General features: G+C 35.5%; 1 protein-coding gene across 5 annotated transcripts in view; it reads right to left on the bottom strand.

The window, feature by feature from the left end:
* The window catches only part of MINDY3 (MINDY lysine 48 deubiquitinase 3), a 60,471-nt gene that overhangs the window by 26,081 nt on the left and 13,646 nt on the right, over window positions 1–20,744 (bottom strand). For all 5 annotated transcript variants that reach the window (XM_074834833.1, XM_074834842.1, XM_074834871.1 and 2 more), the window contains 6 exons: window positions 18,307–18,358; window positions 16,276–16,390; window positions 15,779–15,852; window positions 15,243–15,322; window positions 9,359–9,429; window positions 8,097–8,177 (listed from right to left, as the gene is read on the bottom strand). In XM_074834833.1, coding sequence (XP_074690934.1) covers window positions 8,097–8,177; window positions 9,359–9,429; window positions 15,243–15,322; window positions 15,779–15,852; window positions 16,276–16,390; window positions 18,307–18,358 — 473 coding nt within the window. The remainder of the gene's footprint in view (window positions 1–8,096; window positions 8,178–9,358; window positions 9,430–15,242; window positions 15,323–15,778; window positions 15,853–16,275; window positions 16,391–18,306; window positions 18,359–20,744) is intronic.

The raw sequence follows: 20,744 nt of genomic DNA, 5'->3' as shown, positions 1-20,744 counted from the left end.
ATGAAAAGTGATATCATCTAAGCAGCCCTATTCTCAACTACTTCACGTATAAAAACTGAACCTCCCCCTTTGAAAGAAAACAGATGGATGAGAAGTCTTTTCCCAAAAGGAAGTGATTTGCTTATTTGCTTAGGGGCATATACAATTACATTTCATGGTCTGTATCAGTCAACCATGAACAATGTCCTTAAATGATCATTTTGAAAGCTGTATATAATGGGATGAATGTTAAAATTTTTCTAAAACTTTAGAGAACATATAGATATGACTAAATGGCTGATATTAGTCAGAGAACTGTGGTAAACACAGCGAATATAATTCTTTTAGGATAGTAAATCCCAAATAATTGTTTAGATTAACATTGAGTCTTACATTTCTCAGTTTAATGACCTCTACATTACAATTTCTATTTCTCAGCTCTAAAAACAAATAATGCAAAACCTCATGACTGAGTTATCTCTTTATGATCTGAGCAGTAAGTCCTCATAATTGCTACTCATTATTATGGGATGCACAGCACTTCTGACAAGAGCAATACAAGCATTACAGGACCTTGACATAATTCCTAAATATTCTGACTTCAGAGTTTTTGCCACAAATTGCTGAAATGCCTACCACTGACCAAAGAGTCATATCTCTAGTGTTCACAGATACCAACTTCTTTACCATCAACCTCAGGAACTGGAAGACCACCAGAATGCTCTTTAATACTTTTCTCAGGCAGTTTCCTCAACATATATGGGTACTTCAGTCCCGATAAAAGTCAATCATGTGATCTGAGATTCCACGGTTATGGCTTTCTCTTCCTAGCTCAACATTGTTACTTATTGTACTAGGCTAAAAAAAAGAAAATAATCTGTATAGCTGGATTGTCACTTCAAGGCCTCTATATAACTGTGTGGCAGGGACTTGTATCACACCCCATCTTTCTAGTCATACCTGAAAGACCCCAAAATCCTGAGTAACTAGAGTCCTACCTGACTCTAGAAGATAGAGAGATGATCCTGTATCAGCAACTCTAAAACCAGAAAATCCGCGTCAAGCCCACTAAAATCCTGAAAACTTTGGCCAGTCTCTTGACTCTCTTTGATTTAGGATTTAACAATGTACACATAATCACAGTGTTTCCAGTCTACCACATTAGAATATGATTTGGCCTCTGTAAGATCTATTACTGGATCTCTTATGGCACACTGATCAATAAGCCCTAACCTTCTAGCTCTGCAGATTGGCCCCACCTGCCTATCACAGACATGTACACCTGTCATGGTTTGAATTCAGCCAGCAGCCAATCACCATGCAGGTGTTTTTCCCCCTTCCCCGGTGAAACAAGGGAGGATAAAAAAAGAGAGAATTCATAGGTTGAATAAAAAAAAACCTCACAGTTTAATGATAGTTACAAAACAACAGTAACAATAGGAAGTCCGAACAGGTAATACACAATGCAGTTGCTCACCACCCAGTGACAGCACGAAAAATCCCCCCGCACCAACCAGAAGCGGAAACGTGAGAGCACCTGCCTCCTTTATATACTGAGCATAACATCCCATGATATGGAATACTCCAATGACCAATCCAGGCTCAGCCCTCCAGCTGTGCTCCTTCCCAGCCCAAGGAAAGTTAACTCTATCCTGGTCAAAACCAGGACAACACCTCAGTCTTCCCACCCAACCCTTCTGTTATCTTCTGCATACCTCTGCTTTTCTTGGAAGTCCAGAGTTCTCCAAGACACTCTGCAGGCCTGAAAGGATGTTAGGGAGGTGGCAAAACTAGAATTGGCTCTTTATCTCTTAGATTGGAAAGGGCATACTTGGCTTCTTCACAACCTTTTCTTCTTTCCCAAGCCTTGTGCAAGACATGAAAAAGAACACCTCCTGAAGAAAGCTGGTATAGCCACTCTGAGGAGCTTTGGTTTCTCCACTATTTAAAAATTCTTTTAGTACAGCTGAAGTACAGACCATCAAAAACTAAGAGGAGATAGAGATCTTATTTTTCCTTGCAGCTATCAGTTGGCTGCTCACTCCAACAATGTGGGAAACAGGAAAATAAAAGGAAACTGAAACATTTCTCTTGACTAAAGCCAAACAATGTATGATGGCTAAAGTTTCTCATGAGAGCTACCTCCACTTAGAGCCAAAGCTACGTTTCTAATGAAAAAATGAGAAATACAGAGACTTCATAAATGACAGCGCTCCCGATTTATTATCTTTAGAGAAAATAAAGCCACCGTGACTTTGGGTAAATTGATGTCGTGAGCTTGTTTCATTGAAAACAAGTATATCACCATACACTGTTGCATCACATATAAAGTCTCTTTTACAACAATGAGAAATCTAGACAAAAATCTAGAAGTTACTTGAATAAACGCTGGTGTGAAAATCACTTACATGAATGAAAATAGCGTAGGTTTTCCCCTAGAAATTCTCCCAAACAAACAATAAACAAAGAAACTGCCCAGAAGTGTCTGGTCATAGACAGAAACACACATCTGTAGTAGGAACAAATTCATCTGCAAGTAGAACTGGAGCAGACCCACAAAGAACAGAATAAGGTTTCACAGTTATGCTCCGTGATCTCACAAAGCTAGAATAGGGTAGGTACCTTACAGAAGTATTTTATTTTGAGGTGCCCCCTGCCAACTATGAGACCTCAAAGTTGGCCCTTCTGCTAGAAAACAAACAAACCCTTATGAACTACTGCGTTATTCAGAACAATTTAAATTCATTTAGCAACAGCATTTACACTATGAAGCTTTAACCAATCGGTAGAGTGACTTCAATTCTCTCTGGGGCCCACAGATCCCACAGGAAACACCCTGCTCTAACATTCATTCTAAAAAGGAATCTCTTCCTGCAGAAAAGAACTCTTAAATTAATAGCCAATAGAAATATTTGAAGATTCACTACTGATTTAGCCAGGTCAGAGCTATTGTCAAAAACAGAGCAGCATTTGTTTCCCTGTTCTTGATCAGCACACAGAAAATTTAAACCTACTTTAGCTCAGAAGTTATTTCTGCAGTTGCCTCACACATCTATACCATTTGTATTAGATATCCAGACTGTCCCAACCAGAACCAATTCCACTTACTCATGGAAACTAAATACTCTGAAACCACATCCTCTTGTGACCATTTCCTGAAGTGGAATTCTTCAAAATCTGATTTTGATTTCTTCTCTGATGAAGAAAGACTTTTTAAAAATTTGCATTCACCAGTCATGGGAGCAATTAACAAAAGGAAGGGTGTAGATATTTTTTGCTACCTTCCCAAAGTAGAATAGTTCCTAAGTTAACAGATAAGTATAATTTATTTGGATATACATAGCTTACTTCTGCAGAGACCAGAGTTGTTCATACATACTAGTAATAGTTGGATTTTTACACATGCCTCTTATTTTCCTTCATGGCCACTGACATTCTCTGTTGGTGTTCTGAGATTAAATGCTGTACCCAGTAACAGTCCCCCTTAGCCCAGTTCTGGTAAACACCACTGACCCAATTCAGGATCTCCTATAGCAGTGTCAGTGTTTGCTCAGGTGTCCCTCTGTTGAACTTTGATGAAAAAGATTGTTAAGGAAGAGAAGTGAATGTTCTTTCTTCTGAGAGACAATACTATCAAGGATGCTGAAGAAAGGCCCTGAGAATATGTAGAACAGGTTACAGTGATCAAAGTTAGTAAAATAAAAAAATGTAATCCAAAACCATAAGTACAGTCCCAACACAGCAGAACAGGCACACTTTCCCTGAAAAGCAGTAATTTGTAATTTACTCAGATGTCTCAGCCAGGAGTTTCCTCTGCTTATCTGATTCTTCAAGTCTAGAAATGCTACAATGCTGTAACTGAAAATGGATAGCCGATTCTGTTGTGCTTCAAGACCTGGGAATAGACTAACGGAATTTCTGAAAAACTTATACAGCTCTGAAGTGTCCCCATGGACAGTTTCAGTCACCTGATGTCACCAGACACTCATTCCATGCTGTCTTTTCACTTTCAAAGAGTCTGAATTCAAACTTGCAGACCATGTGAGAGTTTGCATGTCAGCAGATAGTATTTACAACACAGTTATTAACCTACTGCTGTTCCTCCTACTGTTTGCATTGAAACATTTTCTTGTTATATTTCAGGTAACGTTTCAACCTGTTGTTATTTTATACAGTGTCTGACCACACTGACATTCCTAAAAGTTCTGAATAGTCTCAGCTTGTCATAACTTCCTGTGTTACGAGCATCATAAAAATAAACAAGAACTGACCACACAGCATTTGATGGAGAGCATCACTGCCTTATCCCTTAAGTAATTTAGAGCTGCCTCACCTTCTCACTCTCTTTGCTACAGTAAAAAAAAACAGACAGACTGTAACTTTAAAGTTGATTTTTAGAGGACATTTACAATACTGTCTATTTGCCTTAGCACCATCTGACAAAGCATGCAGAGATACTTAGTGTGTCAGGTGAAAGTTTCCTTGTTTGTTTTTGTTGGCCAAAGGCCATTTGAAAGTTTTCTTATTCAGTGAAAGGAAGGGAGGGCAGGGAGAGGCAGAGGCTGCTTGGATTTAGTTGCCTATGAAGAACCTACATACCCACTTTTTCAGGTAAAATCTACCTTGTTGCAAATGCAGAGTCCATGACCTCTAGGAGTAATAGCCACCCTTATTTTTTCAGTAAATTTGGATTATTGAACATTAAGCAACTTCCTGGGCTTATACATACAAAGCTGTAATTGAAAGAAAAAAATATGCTGGTACTAATTACGGATCTCTGGTAACGTTTGTCCCCCCTCCCAACTATTCACACAAGTTTTTTCAGCTCTATTATGATACATGTAAGTATCAGAGTGCTGAAGAACTAATTATTTACATAATACAAATGTTCACATGTCCTTTCCAACTTCATTACACACTCGTCTGCAGAACAAGCCGTAGTATTTTTCCTCAATACAGTCTACCTTAGAAGCTTCATTTCAGATGTTTGCAGGTTCTATTTTCTGTCATCTAGAAAGAACACTTCCACTAAACTGGGTGACAGTGGAACAAAACATTGTAATGAGTATTCTCATGTTTCCATGTTTTGTATAGGAGATTATCCACTGAATTTCAATTTGTTGTGTGTGCCTCGTTGCCTCCAAAATATCTAACTGTAAGTAAATATTTGGTTGGCAAAAGGTCAGCTAAGTCCCAGGAAGAAAAACTACTGCTATTCTTTTCAATAAAATGTGCCTCAACCAAAATTGCTGTTTTAAGGAAAAAATTATTTCTTAAATTATTTCTTTCTACCTCCAATTACTTATAGTAAAGTGAGGCTAATAGCATTTCTGTACATACCAAATGAATTTTGACAATCAAGATGTGGAGATGGAGACCATGCAGATACAATAAAATTTCTATTATTTTAGTAATGGGTAGACTTTCATTAAAACTAGGAGTTGACTCAGCTGTCACTGTTTAAGGCTATTTCATGCAGCAGCAGTTACAAGAGAACTTGAGGCCAATTACACGCTTGAGTTCATTTTTTAAATTTCACTTTAAGCTATAACTGTGATCTTCAGATCAAAGATGCTGTGCTGCATTTTGCTCATTCATTAAAATCCACTGAAAATGTAGAAAGTTTTAGAATGGCAGCTATTCACAAATTTATTTATTTTAGAAAATACGACTGAAAAACATTTCTCTGCAAGTCACAGATACAGCAGAATGGTCTGCATTTAGAGTAATGCAAATATATTCTGGCAGACAGCAATAGATGTCTATAGTATTTAATTTAGAATGTTCTGAGATAGAAAGGCTAGATGGATGATTGTTCATTACACAGTTAAGAGAACAATGTTTATTGCTGTACTCCACATCAAATGTAAAAATCTTTAGCACTATGGTCATTCATTCAGAACAGCAGCCAACTTTGAGTAGGTTGGTATGCAGCATTTGAACCTCCATGCTCAAGAAAAGTCCCCGAGATAGCAGTGAAGATTCTGTCCTGATCCCTAATTTCCCCGTGCTACTTGTCCATAGTGACAGTAGCCTAGGAAGACTGTTTTTTTCTAGGTTTCTAGGCCAAATTACTCAGCAAATGACAAAGGTGACTACTATTTTGCTTAATAATTGCCCAATGTTCTTCTATGTAAGCATAAGGGTTTAGGCTCCTGTAAATCATATGCAGCTTGAAAGAATTAGAGCTGTATTTGTGGGTTTTTTTTTCAAATCTAATCTGCACTGCTTTTGGCTCCATTTTCCTCTTTCCATTCTGAAGATTTCTTTCTCATGTAATCAAACTCACCATCAAGCTAGAAGTTACATCCCCAGGATCAAGCACCATCTAGACAACTACACACACTACTCGAACAACTTGCTAACTAACCATTAGCAATGAATTCAAGTTTCTTCCTGTAGTTTTTGGCATGAAGCTTCAACTGATAAAATAATGTGCTGACACGATTCATATTTCCACTGTAGCTGACATCTCTGTTCCACCTGAAATGGTCACCAACCTTAACTTTAGAAAGTGTGAGGTCAGACATGCAAATTCAAGGACTCTCAGAACTTTTACACAACTCCAGCTCCTGCTTCTTTTCATCAAAAAAAATTTCTAGGAAATTCTTTGCCAAGCTCATGTTGCTTCATTTTCCTGCTTTTTAGTTCTGAAGATACTAATCACAAGCTGATGCTTTCCACAGCCTAATTGGAGTTCAGTGAAGAAAGAACCACCAAGCTGTATTGGAGGTGTTGATGCCCAGTTACTTTAAAACCTGCAAACAGCCCTCAACATCCTGAAATAAAGAGCATTAGAAATGTATTTCTAACTGGAAACGGTCACTGCAGACACAAAACATTAGAAGGTGCACTTAACATTCCGGACAGGTATACTTGACTTGTATACCAGAGTGAATATGCCTACTTGCAACAGACCTATATGACAGGGTACTGACTTCGGTGGTATAATTCAGAAAAACTGTGGATAAAATCTCAAAATTGAAATAAATAAAACTTTACTAAGAAAGACTGTTTGGGGAGAGAGTAAGGCAGAAAACAAACATTCAAATGAGGATAAGGGTTTTTCTATTACCATAGAGTAAGGAAGAAAGAGCATTTATCTTACACAAGGGATTCAGGGAAGTTCTAATAAAGCATTTGCATCAGAATCTGCAAAAAAATATTCACTGCGCAACACAGACTAATTAAAGGATTTTTAAATTTAAGTTTAAATATTGATACACAAATTCAGTGTATAGTGGAGGTTTGTTTGAAGTTTTTTTATAAGAAAAAACTTTTTTATAACTTTTTTATAAGAAAAAGATTAGGCCAAAATTTTCCTTCAGGAAATTTAACAGCTCAAGAAATTATGGCTTTAACTTTGTTATACGTTCTAGTAATTATTTTCAAGATTCATACCTAAAATATTCATTTATTTGTAAGATATTAAGTACAGGAAAGTTCATTCCTAATAAGTACTAATAAATATACTAAGTACCATTTAAAGTTTCAATAAATATTTCTAAACAGAAACAAGTGTTCTATAAAAATAAAAAAAATGTAAGGAAAACAACTTACTATCTTCAACTAAAGACACAGAAATTGTCTCCTCAGAAAATTTGGTCTAACATTTTAAACTGAGAACTCATCTCAAAAGCATTTTATATAGTCCACAGATTACACTACATATCTGATAAATACAAGGAATTAGTATAACAGTCCTGATAGCTATTTTTAACCTAGAAGAAGAAACTATGGTTATAGATTAAAAATTGTGAAAGTACTGTCAGGGAGATTAAACTACTAACAGGCACCTACACATAACTATTTACTTTTTTATATCTCTCTTCCACTATAGAAATTTAAGACAGTACTTATCCCAATTATGGTGTTCTAAAGCATACCCTTCCCCCAGCCCAATAAATTAAGCTAGAACCAAAAGACTTCACTAAGATTTATGACATATCATTAAACCATGTGAGTAACTCTGCCTTCAAGGGATGAGTTAATTAAAACGTTTGGTGACTACATTTTTACATTAAAGCCACATGAAATTCACACTGTAGCAAGATCTGAACTTTGAATTTATGTGGTGTTTATCTGCCTCAGATTACCCAAAATCACATCTAACATACCTTGGCAAAAAAGACTGTGAGGTGTGTTTCACTGCCAAGAATCCAAATGGGAAATTTTGGAGATTTCAAATAGGAGCCAACCTAAAAAGGTATAACAAAATCAGAAACACAAAGCAAACCCAGAAAACTCACCTCATCAATGATCAAATTAACAACAATTCAGTTAGTGGAGTCCCAGCTGCTCTGAAAACTAATATAAAATGTTCCATAAAATTACAAAACAGTGTGAAATATTTAGATTCTAATTTTGATCACTGATTTCTGTTTGACTTGGAAAACAACATAGTTTATGATAATTAACTGAAATAAGACCTCAGTGAGATTGTGGTATCAACAATATCCCTTCAACTTTGGAGACATGCTTCAAACACACTGCAGACAAGTAAGTACTCCTATGTTTAACAATACTATAATCAGATGCTAATCAGATCAAAGTCCACTTGACTTATTAGCTGGTTTTGGATAAACCAATTTGGAATTGACATTTATTTAATAAATGAAGGGACAGCTAGTTACAGTCAATACACCAATGTTCTGCAAATTACATAATCCCCTTTAACCCTGAGCTGAGTTAAAGGAATTCAATGGAGATCGAAAAGAAAGCAAAGAACAACCAAAAAGCCCTTTGAAATTAAGAGTATCAATGTTGTTTCAAAAGTAACGTTTGTAAAGCACAAAAGTTCTCAAACTTTAGGATCAAGAAATTCTGTGTCGCAATGGGAAGAAACAATACTGACTAGGTTGCGCTTCAGTTACTTTCAGATGTTCACAGATAAATACATACAGTAACTTTTAGGTCTTGAATATAACATATTCAGAATACATTTACTTGATAGTAGTTTTACCATTTTTACTCATGGTTATTTATTTTAAATGGAAGACAGTGATAGCGTAAAATGAGAACAATAAAATGGCAACATTCACAATAGCAAGCCACTTTGGGACTTCAGTTTTATAACCATCTACATAACTTGCATTAAGCATTATTTTAGTAAAAACACAAGCTTCTAACTAGCTAAATTAAATTGGTCCAATAAAGTTCTAATTTAAATAGCATCAAACAAGATTTACTCAATAAGATGCACTTAACAGTTTTATTATATATCTGTTTTAACATAGCATTCTTCTCAGTTTTAATTTGAACATACTTTGAAACTTCTTTAATATCACCAACTGTACACAGCAAAGCTTTTAGTAATACTGCCAAAGCCCACAACAGCTTAATGAAAGAAAAATTTTAAATGATGTAGAAAACAGCTTACCTTACAATATCTCAGAGATTCCATCAATGTCAAAAAGCCTACTGTTGCCTGTTTATGTATACCAAGAAGTTCTGTTCAAATGAAAAACACAAAATTTATTCAAGAAAAATCTGCATAGCATCTCTTAAGCCATTTTTTCTTACTTTCAGAATTGGTCAAGTAACAATTTTAAAAGTCATGCAGTTTTAGCAACAACGGCAAATCATCGAAGTATAGTCTAAAACCAGTAATAATTTCCCTCTCTATAAAATAAGGAAAGCCAAATGGATGGTTTTAAAAGTTTACTGTTGATAGCCTCTTTTCAAAAGTTATTGGATTTCGTAGCAGATGAAGTATTTTACACCAAAATTATTCTCAGAAGAATTTAAGAAAAATAGCTATCTTGAAGGAAAAAAAAAGTATATAAGCATATATGTATTTATGTATTCCCCCCCCCTTTTTTTTTTTAAAGACTTCCCTGGCCATACTTACCTTAATCATTTCACATTCTGAATAATAAAGCATAATTTTGCAAATAATACTTTTTTTAGTAGGAAAGAAAGCATTCCCTCAATTAGATTTTCTGTACTGACTTCCACTTAATGTATCATACAGCTCTCAAACACACACAGCTGTCAGGAATAGCTGAAATATTTATGTACTACCAATTGGAAGAGCACTTACAGAGCCTTATTTGAGGCTCTCTTAATAGAAAATGGGAAAGTACTTCAAAATTGAAGCTTAGAAACTAGTTATAAGGATCTGAAGAAGCTCTGGGTTACAAATACATCATCTCAACAGTGCAAGTACTGTCTACTTGGAGAAGCTCTGCTAGGTCCCCAAACATTGCCTAAACAAAGACCAGCACATACTTGATCCTGCAAATGCACATAGGAACATACACCATGATCAATTTAACAAGGTCTGTGTTTCCCTTTTTCAGAGAACATTGACTTTCGTATTTGAAAGTTCCCTCCAAAACACTCTCAACTATACTTTTTAACATTTATCAACATCAGCCTAAAACGATGAAGTCTTTATCCATGGGCAAAAGCCTCAGGACTGCAGCAAATGAAGAAAATGGTTCTAAATGAAAAAAGATTTCTGGACTTACAGAAATCAATTCTGCATTTCATTATAACTCACAGCACTAGGCATGGTATCACCAACTTCAAGTTTACCTCGCTGAATTTTGCAACAGTGCAGAACAGTTATTATAGTAGGTTTAACTTTTTCCTCTACTGTTAAGCAAAAAAACCCCAACTCCAAAAAACAAAACCCCCAAAAGTTACAAACACTAGTTTGTTCACTACCTTCTTGGCCTGGAAGTACAACTCCTTCCTTCGAGTTGTCAGCTATACATATTAAAAGGCTTTCTTTGCTGTGCAGAATTCTTTGATCTGAAACTGTCCTTTCAAGGATTATCTTCAAACTCGATTGGAATTAAAACATTCAGGGGTACATAGATAATACTTTGCAGAACCCCATTATCTCACTGACTTATAGCTGTGTTGCTATAAATTGCCATATGCTGAGACAATGCATCCTTTCTTTGAGCTGAGGGCAAAAGAGCTAGTTGAATTAAAAAAAACAGTGAAGGATTCCTCAAAGTAGGTTGTTCAGAAATAGCACATATGTGCAATGAAGGGAAACAAATGGCAGAAGTAAGCAATAGTACATTAAAGAAATAATTTTAAACACATCACAGGTATTTCTTAAAAATCATTAACAAATATCAATGTAAACTTCAGTCTGCTAAACAGGATAAAAACATAAATAACAAAAAACATAAATAGGAGCTGATTCTTGGAACAGAACAGAAAAGTCACATATAAATAATATTTACTATTCAGAAAATTATTCAGAAAAAAAACAATCAGGTTATTAAGTATTTTGTTCCCCAGACAGATAACTAGATGAGAACTTTGACTGATAACTAGAGAGAGCTGGGATCCTGGCTACAATGGTAGTCGCAGAGTGTGAATACCCTGAATAGCTAGTAGTCAAGCTACATAGATTGTGTATCTGAAAGCTATTAGGTTAACTTTAGCCTGTAGTCACTGGCCTACACATGCCTCCTTCAGAATTAGTCAACAGAGGAGGACACAAAAGCAAAAAATCACTCTTAGACGACTTACTAGGAAACAAAGGGAGACGAGCTGGGAGGATATTCATCCCTGTGAATATCCTCACCCCACAGAAAGAAAACACACCCCTGGAAAAGATCTGATAACACCAAAGATCAGCTGGGAAAATGAATATGTATACCTCTTCTCAGAAAGTTAGTTCCTCCTTTTTTGAAAAGCACTTTTGCAATGTACTCAAATTTCTAAAAAGGGAGAAAACTGGAGCCTTTAAAAAAGAAGGCCCAAACTAATGATGGTTTTAAAATGTAATGATACTGTCACCGACCGTATCAGAATACCGCCACCTAGTGACAACATGAAACACCACAAATTCTTGGCACTACTTAGAAAAAGCAATTACAGCATTATCTGCATTCATATTAAATTGCTACGCTTCACGTAAGAATGACAGTCTTTAAAAAGGAGGAAAAAATTCTACCTCCCCATATCTTCCTACTGTGGATAACTCTGGCAAGACAAGAGATTAGAATAAGAAGAAAAGTTTAAAGGCAAATATGTAGATAGTCAAAGAAGAGGGATCATTTCACTGGTATTTGTACTGGTGATGCCCGAGAACAATTCCAGTTAATAACTCCTACTCTATCTGGAAAATATGCAATACTGTAGGCATCAAAGCTTTGAGTATAATCTGTAAACTACCTGGTAATTCCTCAGGTTTGTAACTCAGTATGTTATTTGTCACTGATAAAATTACTGACAGTACCTTTAAAATGCTTTTTAAATAATTTCCAAGATTTATTTATTAATTAAAAATTGCTTATCTAAACAGTTGAACAAGAGGTAAAGTGCCTTTACATAACTTCTGAATAAAAATGCAAGGCAAGTGCCATTTTAAAAATTCAATTTAGCAAATGTGTTTACTTATGATAATAGCATCCCCTGTCTAGCATTCTTCCTGTTCCTGCATTGTGGCTGAATCTTCTCACTGTTGCTTCATTGCTGCCTCTGCAAATATACTACAAACCACATAACATCCATTGCTTTCTGCAGTTCCTTAGCATCACCTTTCCTCCATGTTCAGAGATACCTTTCCTGCCCCTCGGTTTCAGAAGTTCACTTACTGATTACACCTAAGCACAGAAATACCTGAAATTTTTTTCCATTATGTTTACATGGAAAAAAATCAAGCAGCACTGGCAATCAACTGTCTACAATACTAATGTCAAACCTCCCAACTTGTAATCGCTTGACCAGAGGAATGTAAAGCAAGTGACCAGTAACCAAATGAGAAAAATGTACATAAAGCCAACTTCAGAAAATAGTCAGCAAACACGTTTAGTTCTTGTTACTGTGACACCTGCAACCCTTCTACATGAGAAACTCATAGCATTGGCAGAATGGAAGCTGAAGGCTACAAAGAGAGTCAAAATATATGAGAAATGATTGAAGGAGAAAAGATGGCAAAAAGGATTGATAGACAGAGGAAATGTGACAATTTATCCAAAATTCAGTCTTGCCTAAGAAGTTGTGAGTATCGCAGGCTGCTCTTTGTCCTTCTTTTTGATAGACTACACAAATCATATAATAGATATTGATTATAGATTTATGACAGCAAATAAGCTAGTTCTGACTATAATTGTCCCAAGGACTTGAAGAAAATGGAGGACTCCCAACAGTAAAGTCTAATTAGTTGACTGGTAAAAAAATTAACAGGATACATAACACCAGATTCTTAAGATGTACTAAAGATTATTTTTCTGCTCCTCCTCTCCCCCCAGAAAGAGTCAGATGTTTCTACGGGGGTTCTGGTTCTGTATTTTTAGTGCAGAATTGACTAAGAACCTAAATGTGGAACATTACTCTGTGCAAAGAGAGTTCAGTGTTCTCAGAAAAGAAAAAAAAATTCAAACTTGGATAACTAACGAATAAGGTCTACCAGAAAGATAATCTGAAAGACAAATGAGGGAATGAAATTCAAGATTTCAAAAAAAGATATATTAAATTGCAGAATAGCAAATTATCCCAATGTAAAGGAAAGTTGCAAGAACAATTCAGATTGATAGATTACAATCTAACAACTCAGATTGATAAATCATAATCTAAAAAAATCAAAAGAGAAAATTAAAAATACTGAAAAGAACATATGGATAAAACCAGGAAGGCTAATTACAAGAAATTTCAGTAAGAAAGGAGGGGGATAAGTGACAACAGTGTTCTATACATGCAGCATGAATCAGGGTAGGAATTGACTGATAAAACACAAAATGAAATGATACAAAGAAAATGCAAGTATTCAAAGCCATCTTTGCTTTAATTCACAAAAAGATAAATGATGTCCTGTACTCAAGAAGATTAACAACAAGATAATGGTGCCAGATGTAAAAAAAAAAATGGCTAAAAGACTGTAAATAAGAGATGTGTTCAAGCTTGCAGATCATAATGAAATTCATTGTATACCACTGAAGCAGCTAGACAAAATAAGTCTCTGAACCATTAACGATTACCTTACACATCAAAGATAAACGAGGTGCCATGAGACTACTTACCCTAACAACAACAACAAAAAACAACACAAACAAAAAAGCTAGAGGAAAAACCAGAAGAAAAGATGATTTAACCTCCAAAGGGTCTTGAAACAAATTAGTAATCAATTTGCATGCACTATGAAGGGCACAAAAAAAAAAAAGCAGCCAGTGCAGGCTCATCAATAATAGACTGCAAGAATCCAATCTAAATGCCCTGATAAGTTGTCTACCAAATAGGGGTGAGAAGAGTTAGATACAATATCCAAATGACATCACGATAAGTCTGATCCTGAAGTGCAGCCTGTATGGAATCAGAATCAAGTGGAAGTCTAAAAAGTCTTAAGGGAGATTATACTACTTGTTCATTGTCAAACCAGAGCATTTTGATTCAGGTCTTGCACGGATCTGTCTTGAACCTCAGTTCAAGCCAGTATTTTCAGTGATGACTTAGATGATGGAAAATCCTTGTAAAAAACACACTGATGAACCTGAGATGGACTTTGTAGCACTGGGAGAGAAGAGGTGAACACCTTCAGAATTCAAAGTGTTCCTGCTTTCAGATCATCTTCTCTGTTTGTAAAATTAAATGCAAAAACCACAAAAGCCCCCTAGTCATCTTTGTGGCCCTCCACTGGACTTGCTCTACTACGTCAATGTCTTTCCTGTACTGGGGAGCCCAAAACTGGACACAGCACTAGAGATGTGGTCTCACACAGATAGAGGGAAGAACCATCACTTACCTCACTTAGGAGGAGGCTGTCCTCCTCCTAACATAGCCCAAGATGCAGCTGGCCTTCTTTGCCAGAAGGGCACAGACTCATGAGCAACTCACTGCCCACAAGGACCTCAGGTCCTTTTCTACCAATCTGCTTCCTAGCCAGCCAGTGCTGCTCTGTGCCATTGCATGGGCTTATTCTATCCCAAATGCAGGACTCTGGTGAATTTCATGAGGTTCCTGTCAGTCCATTTGTCTAGTCTGATGTGGCTGCTTTGAACAGTGGCCCTGCCTGCAGTGTATTACCCTTCCCAACTTGCAGAGACTGCACTCCCTTCCATCATCCAAGTCATCAGGAATCTTAAAATTTCAACCTGTAGCTGACAATCCTGTATTCACTGATACTAACATTAGAGATTTAGTGCAAGTATGTTTTATTTCCAATTGAAGTCTGCTTAAATCAAAAGACAGTAAACAAGGAGGCTATCAAAACAGAAATAGAGCATATTCCAAATCTGTAGGTCAACATCTCATAGTATGTAAAAATTATGAACAAGCATAAACTAGAATCAACTTACTCATTCCTGAACATTCTCTGTCTCCATCCCACACATTAGAAACAGCATGCCCCGTCAACAGGAGGTTAATCAAACTTTGGCTATATAACAGAAAGAAATAGCCTATTAAAAGGGACATACAATTTATTTCTGAAAAAGTAGTAATCTCTAACAAATTAAAAAATTATTGTATTATCTGGGCAGCTAAGCAGACATTCTCTAACTATATTCCTGAACATGTATTTGTAATTCAGCTACACTAATACGATCTCCACTCTTTCAACCAACAACTTGGTATAAAAACGTAGCCCTGAATTTGAGAATTATTGCTCTGAAAATTCAGCAATAACAGAAGCATTTCCTCAGAACTGATGCACTAAATGGAGTAGGCAGTGAAAAAGGCATGCTATGGTGTGTTGGTTTTAACTATTACAAAGTTATACATGAATCTTTGGTGTAATATCAATAATTTCCTAAAAGAATGATCAGTTACAGAAACATAAAAAATTAGCCCACTAATCTATTTTAAGTGGTAGCAACCATATTTTGCAGCCTACCTTCCATGACCATACACAGGGTCTATCAATGGCTCAGTTGAATCTTCAATTTCATTTTTTATGTTTTCAATACCCTGTAGAAAAATTACAAACATTTTTGCTCTCTTAAGGAATAAATTGCAACATTTACAACAACAGAATGCAATAGTAAAACATTAGGAGGCTGATGTTCTTGTATGAATTGATAACTAAACACACTTCTTTCTCTTGGTGAGAGACGTCAGGGATATACAATGAAGGATGTTTCAAAACTCTGTAGTTCTCCCAGATCAATGGAAAAAAATAAAAACCCAAAACACCCCAAAAAACAGATTGAGCTTTTCAAGTTTTTATGCTGGAAATGTACTGCAAAATGAAGATACCATTCCATCCATTTATCTATATTTGATGTAGTTTATCAGTTTAGTGTTCACCTTTTACAGAAAAAGAATCACATGATCAAACTTGCTCTTAACAAAGAAACAAAACACACAAAGAATATCAAACAACCCACAAACCTTTGTCAGTATTACAGAATACAGAAAGAGCAATACTCCAAATCTGTTTGTCCACACTGAATATTGATTCCAAACTGCATCCTTCAGTTCAGGGAAGCTTTTGAATGCTCGTTTGCTGAAAACAAAAAAACCCAACAGAAAAGGAGAATGTATTTAGGTAGAGCATTAGAATACCATCTCAAAGCACAAACAAGAACTACTAATATGTAACATGAAAATGTCCGAGTAACAGCAGAGTACATCTGGCATTATATACAGAATGACACAGCAGCTGTTCTGGAGTTACTATAACTGCCATACAGTCATTAGTATTTACCCATCAGAAGATGATAAATTCTGGAGCAATGTGCAAAAACGAACATAGTTTTTATATGCAAACACTAACCGTAAATTTACATACACTTGTGACAGAGCTGAGTGGCTCGAACCAGTAATTCTACAAAACACTGTTACTGAAACTGTGAATAGACTGTATGTCATCAAAATAACAGTTGCATTATATAGTGTTCTGAAAGAATTCAGTCCATAAACAATAGAGGAAAAAGCCTTCTACTTAACCAGGTAAGACTATCTTTCAGGCTTTTGAAGTCATTATTACATTTCCCATGAGACTTTGATTTTATTAGAATCTAGCTTTGGAAAAAGCAAAATGTTTAAAACCACGAGTGGTACATTAACATTTGGGAAACTATCTGGTTGTATAATAGGGTTGCTGCCTGGATGATAAGGTAACACCAGCTGATCATATGTTTAAAAAGAAAAAAAGTAAAATAAAAACAAAGCAAAGGAAGAGATCCATCAAGATTCCAGTGAAGTAATACGCTTTCTACTTCTTGGGATATTTAGAGGTAAATACTGCTTCTCAGAACACAAACATCAGTTTTAATTGAGTAGTTCAAACTAGATCACATCCTCTGCTTATCTTACACAAACTTCGGTATATTATTTTCTTTTAGATTTCTTGCACATTTCAAGTCTTGTTTAAAGAAGAAACAAACATCTGCAAAAATATATCCATAGATGGTTTATCTGACTAACACTTGAGATTTTTAAACTACCTTTCATTATCAACAAAGTATACATGGCATACGAAGTATGCAAGGCAAAGTCAGTTCTGATATCCATCACTCAGCTTGCTCTAAAAGCATATGCCAGAGCACTCATTGCCAGTGAGAAAGACTGAGAAAAACTAAAGTGGGTACCACAAGTCCAAAGACTGAGGGGGTGAGTGGGAGGGAGAGGGCAGGAAATTAATGTTTTGATCAGATAAGGTTACAAAAAATTTATATTCTCTTTCTTCTTTCCTCATATGACAATGGATTTAAAGAACAAACTACAATTACTGCTGATACAATAAGCAGTAGTTATTTCAGTTCTAATTAGCAACATTTTCCATCTCAAGTGTTATGTGAAATTCTGTTACTCTTTATTTCCTCTTTGAAAATTTATTTGTATAATGATTACAAATGTTCACTGTGAAAATAAAAGGCTGGTACCTTGAAACTCACTAGAACTGTAAGCTCTGTATTTACACCCCAAAAAGATAACAGTTAAAATATGAAACAAAAATCAGTCTTGTATATGAAACATTTTTATAAATGTTTCTTAATGTGTCAAATCAGGAAAAATACTACATGACAATTTTTTTCAGTGTATATATCACAAGTATTTCAGATAGAAACACCTGTGAAGACAGTGTATAAATATTGAGGATTAACATCTCTAACTTAAATATGAATCTTAATTAGCTGTGTTCATACACGTCAAGTGCACAACTTATTCAGCCAACTTCACACATTTCATTGCTCCAGTTTTATTTTAAAGCCTAATGCTTAAGCTCAAGATAATATATTGCATTTTAAACAGTAAAATACAAAGAAAAACCACCAAAGCCCCCAAACCAAAACTTGAAATCCAAGTTTAACCTGAGGTATAGCACACACAAAATTTCTCAACATACCCCTTTCAGGGCTGTGAATAGTAGTGTAACTTCAAAATACTGTATTTTAAATGTTCCAACATATTACTTACTGAATTAATGCATGAAATCGCTCAAAGCCAAGCTCTTCGACAGCCAAGGCAGCTATACACAAGAGACACTTTTCAGCACTACACATGGCAAAAAAATGACACAAGATACACACAGCAAGCTAGTATACTTTCAAGCTTTAATTATAATTTTTAATCCTCCCTTGACATTTAATTTTTTTAACTGATTAGTATAAACTAATTTACCGCAACATTAAGATTCCACCATACAAATTAGTGAGAACATTTCTATTTGGACTAATCAATTTATTAAAAGCACAAAGCCACTGGAGTGTGTAGCCTTGAAAATATTTGTCAAATACTAAGCTGTTGATTTTGTACAAAACGTGGCTGTCACAAAGTCATCAAGCATATGCATACTATAGATACAATTTTGCAGGTCAACAAGAAGTATTATTTCCCAGAACAGCAAGCATGATTATTTGGATCATTTTATCAATGTACGTATGCTGTATTTTTTCTTCAAATATACATTTCTGTTACTGAAATTCTGGTGGTTTTTTCCCCCCTTTTAATGGTTCTTTATTACAAATTAGTAGAATTATTCTACACAGTGGTACACATCCTGGTTTTAAATAAATTTGCGTTGTTTTCTTTAAATAATGGATAAACAGCCTTTCAAGTGTTGTGCCCAAGACAGAAAAAAAAAAAAATACAGCATTAGTGTCTTCCCAAGTTCAACACAGGCTTTATACCTTTGTTCCCCTCACAACATTTCCAAACCAAGGAGACAAAATGAACTTTTAAAATCAAATTTTCTTTTACCAAAAGGAAATTACACTTGTCAGTTGTGTAATTATCAAATTCTACAGGCATTCAAATATTAAGACTGTAGCAGTCTTTAGTGTCCTCTGTTTATAAGGACTTTATCTTCCTGCTAGTAGGCTAATATACAAAACAGACAGATCTGCATTCTGATAAAGGCCACTTAATGCAGAATATTTAAATAATGTCTGATGATCTAGCTACTGAATTTGATTGCATACAGTTCATTAAAGACCTGAAGCCATTAGGGCTATATTACGGATCAATTCTTCCCACAAGAATTCCCCAAAGGCCTTTTAATGCCCTTTCTGATTGTATTTTGAAAGATGCACTCGATTTACCTACGTGCAAGCACAACTGCTTCTCCAGCAATAGAGTACTTTCATTTTCTACTTCAGAAATAAGGCAGCAGTGATCTTAAGAGTGTTATGTTTTGCCTTCTGAAAAACTACGAGGAATTACTAAAATTAGGTTACCATATACAAAACTAGATTTAAGAAAATGTATTTTAAGACATTTTTAAAAAAATATAGAACAAGGAATCTAAATTGCAGAAAATGCTACAAGATCCAACCCGCCTCCAAGAACATATGTTTTGTAAGCAGAAACTTAGAGGGACTAAATCATATAAAGCGATCTTTGAACCTGGGAACTTGCACTACTACAGCCAATGCATGGCCAACAACAAGTCACTGGTATACACCACAAAAGCAGATGAAAAATGCTATTGCATTCAGCAAGTGTGCTCGAATCCACCTTTTGTTCACACAGCAGGATGATAGGCAGTTTCATTCTGTTACTACAGAACAGAGTGAAATGGTAAGAGAACTACTATTTGAAACAAAGAGAAAGAAGTAGAAATTCTAAAGAGAAATGTAGCTATACACAATTCAAATAAAGACAGTGCTTAGTGGAGAGAAGAACAAACAGCAATAGAACATAAACTGTATGAGAAATACAATTGTATAGAAACTCTTTAAAATGATACTCTATCATGCTGTGTCTAATCATATTTCATGATTTTATTATATATTCCCATATTCAATTCCCAAATAGCAGTAGCCTGCCATGTGGAATTGTATCTGTAATGCTCCCACACACACATAACTCGCCAGCTATGACAATGCCCGTTTCTATTTTTATTGATTACAGCAACCAAGCAAGATATCATTTATTCCTTTGCACTACCAGTAACAGAACTCTGCATTATTAACAATACCTTCTTCACATCTTTGTCCCAAGTCTAACCAGGCAAGAAGCTGGTCTATAGTTAAATAGCAGGACAGGAAAGAAAAAAACCCCTAACAAATGTATCTTAAATCAGGAACTGTATTGCATTATAGCTATAAGATAAAATACTGTTTGAACTGTAGAGTATATACAAGAGGTACATTCAGTGTCTAGCAGGAAACACAGAATATGAACAACGAAAGAGATTAACGTTGCCCATGACAAAAGCAGACTGTTCATGGTAAATGTACCCTGCTCTTCCTAAGCACATTCCATGGCATTAAGGGCAAGTCAGGCAGAACTTGTAGATTTGTACAGAAATATGAAAAATGTAGGTATGTAGTAGAACGGATTAGTTCATTAAGTGTCAGTGTTGAGAGTAATTATTGGGTGTGTGTTTAAAAAGACTTTCTGCTGAACATTTT

Source organism: Strix aluco, chromosome 1 (genome assembly GCF_031877795.1).
Source record: "Strix aluco isolate bStrAlu1 chromosome 1, bStrAlu1.hap1, whole genome shotgun sequence".
NCBI lineage: Eukaryota > Metazoa > Chordata > Aves > Strigiformes > Strigidae > Strix > Strix aluco.
Note: the sequence above shows the minus strand (reverse complement) of the source record. Positions and strands in the feature narration are given on the sequence as shown.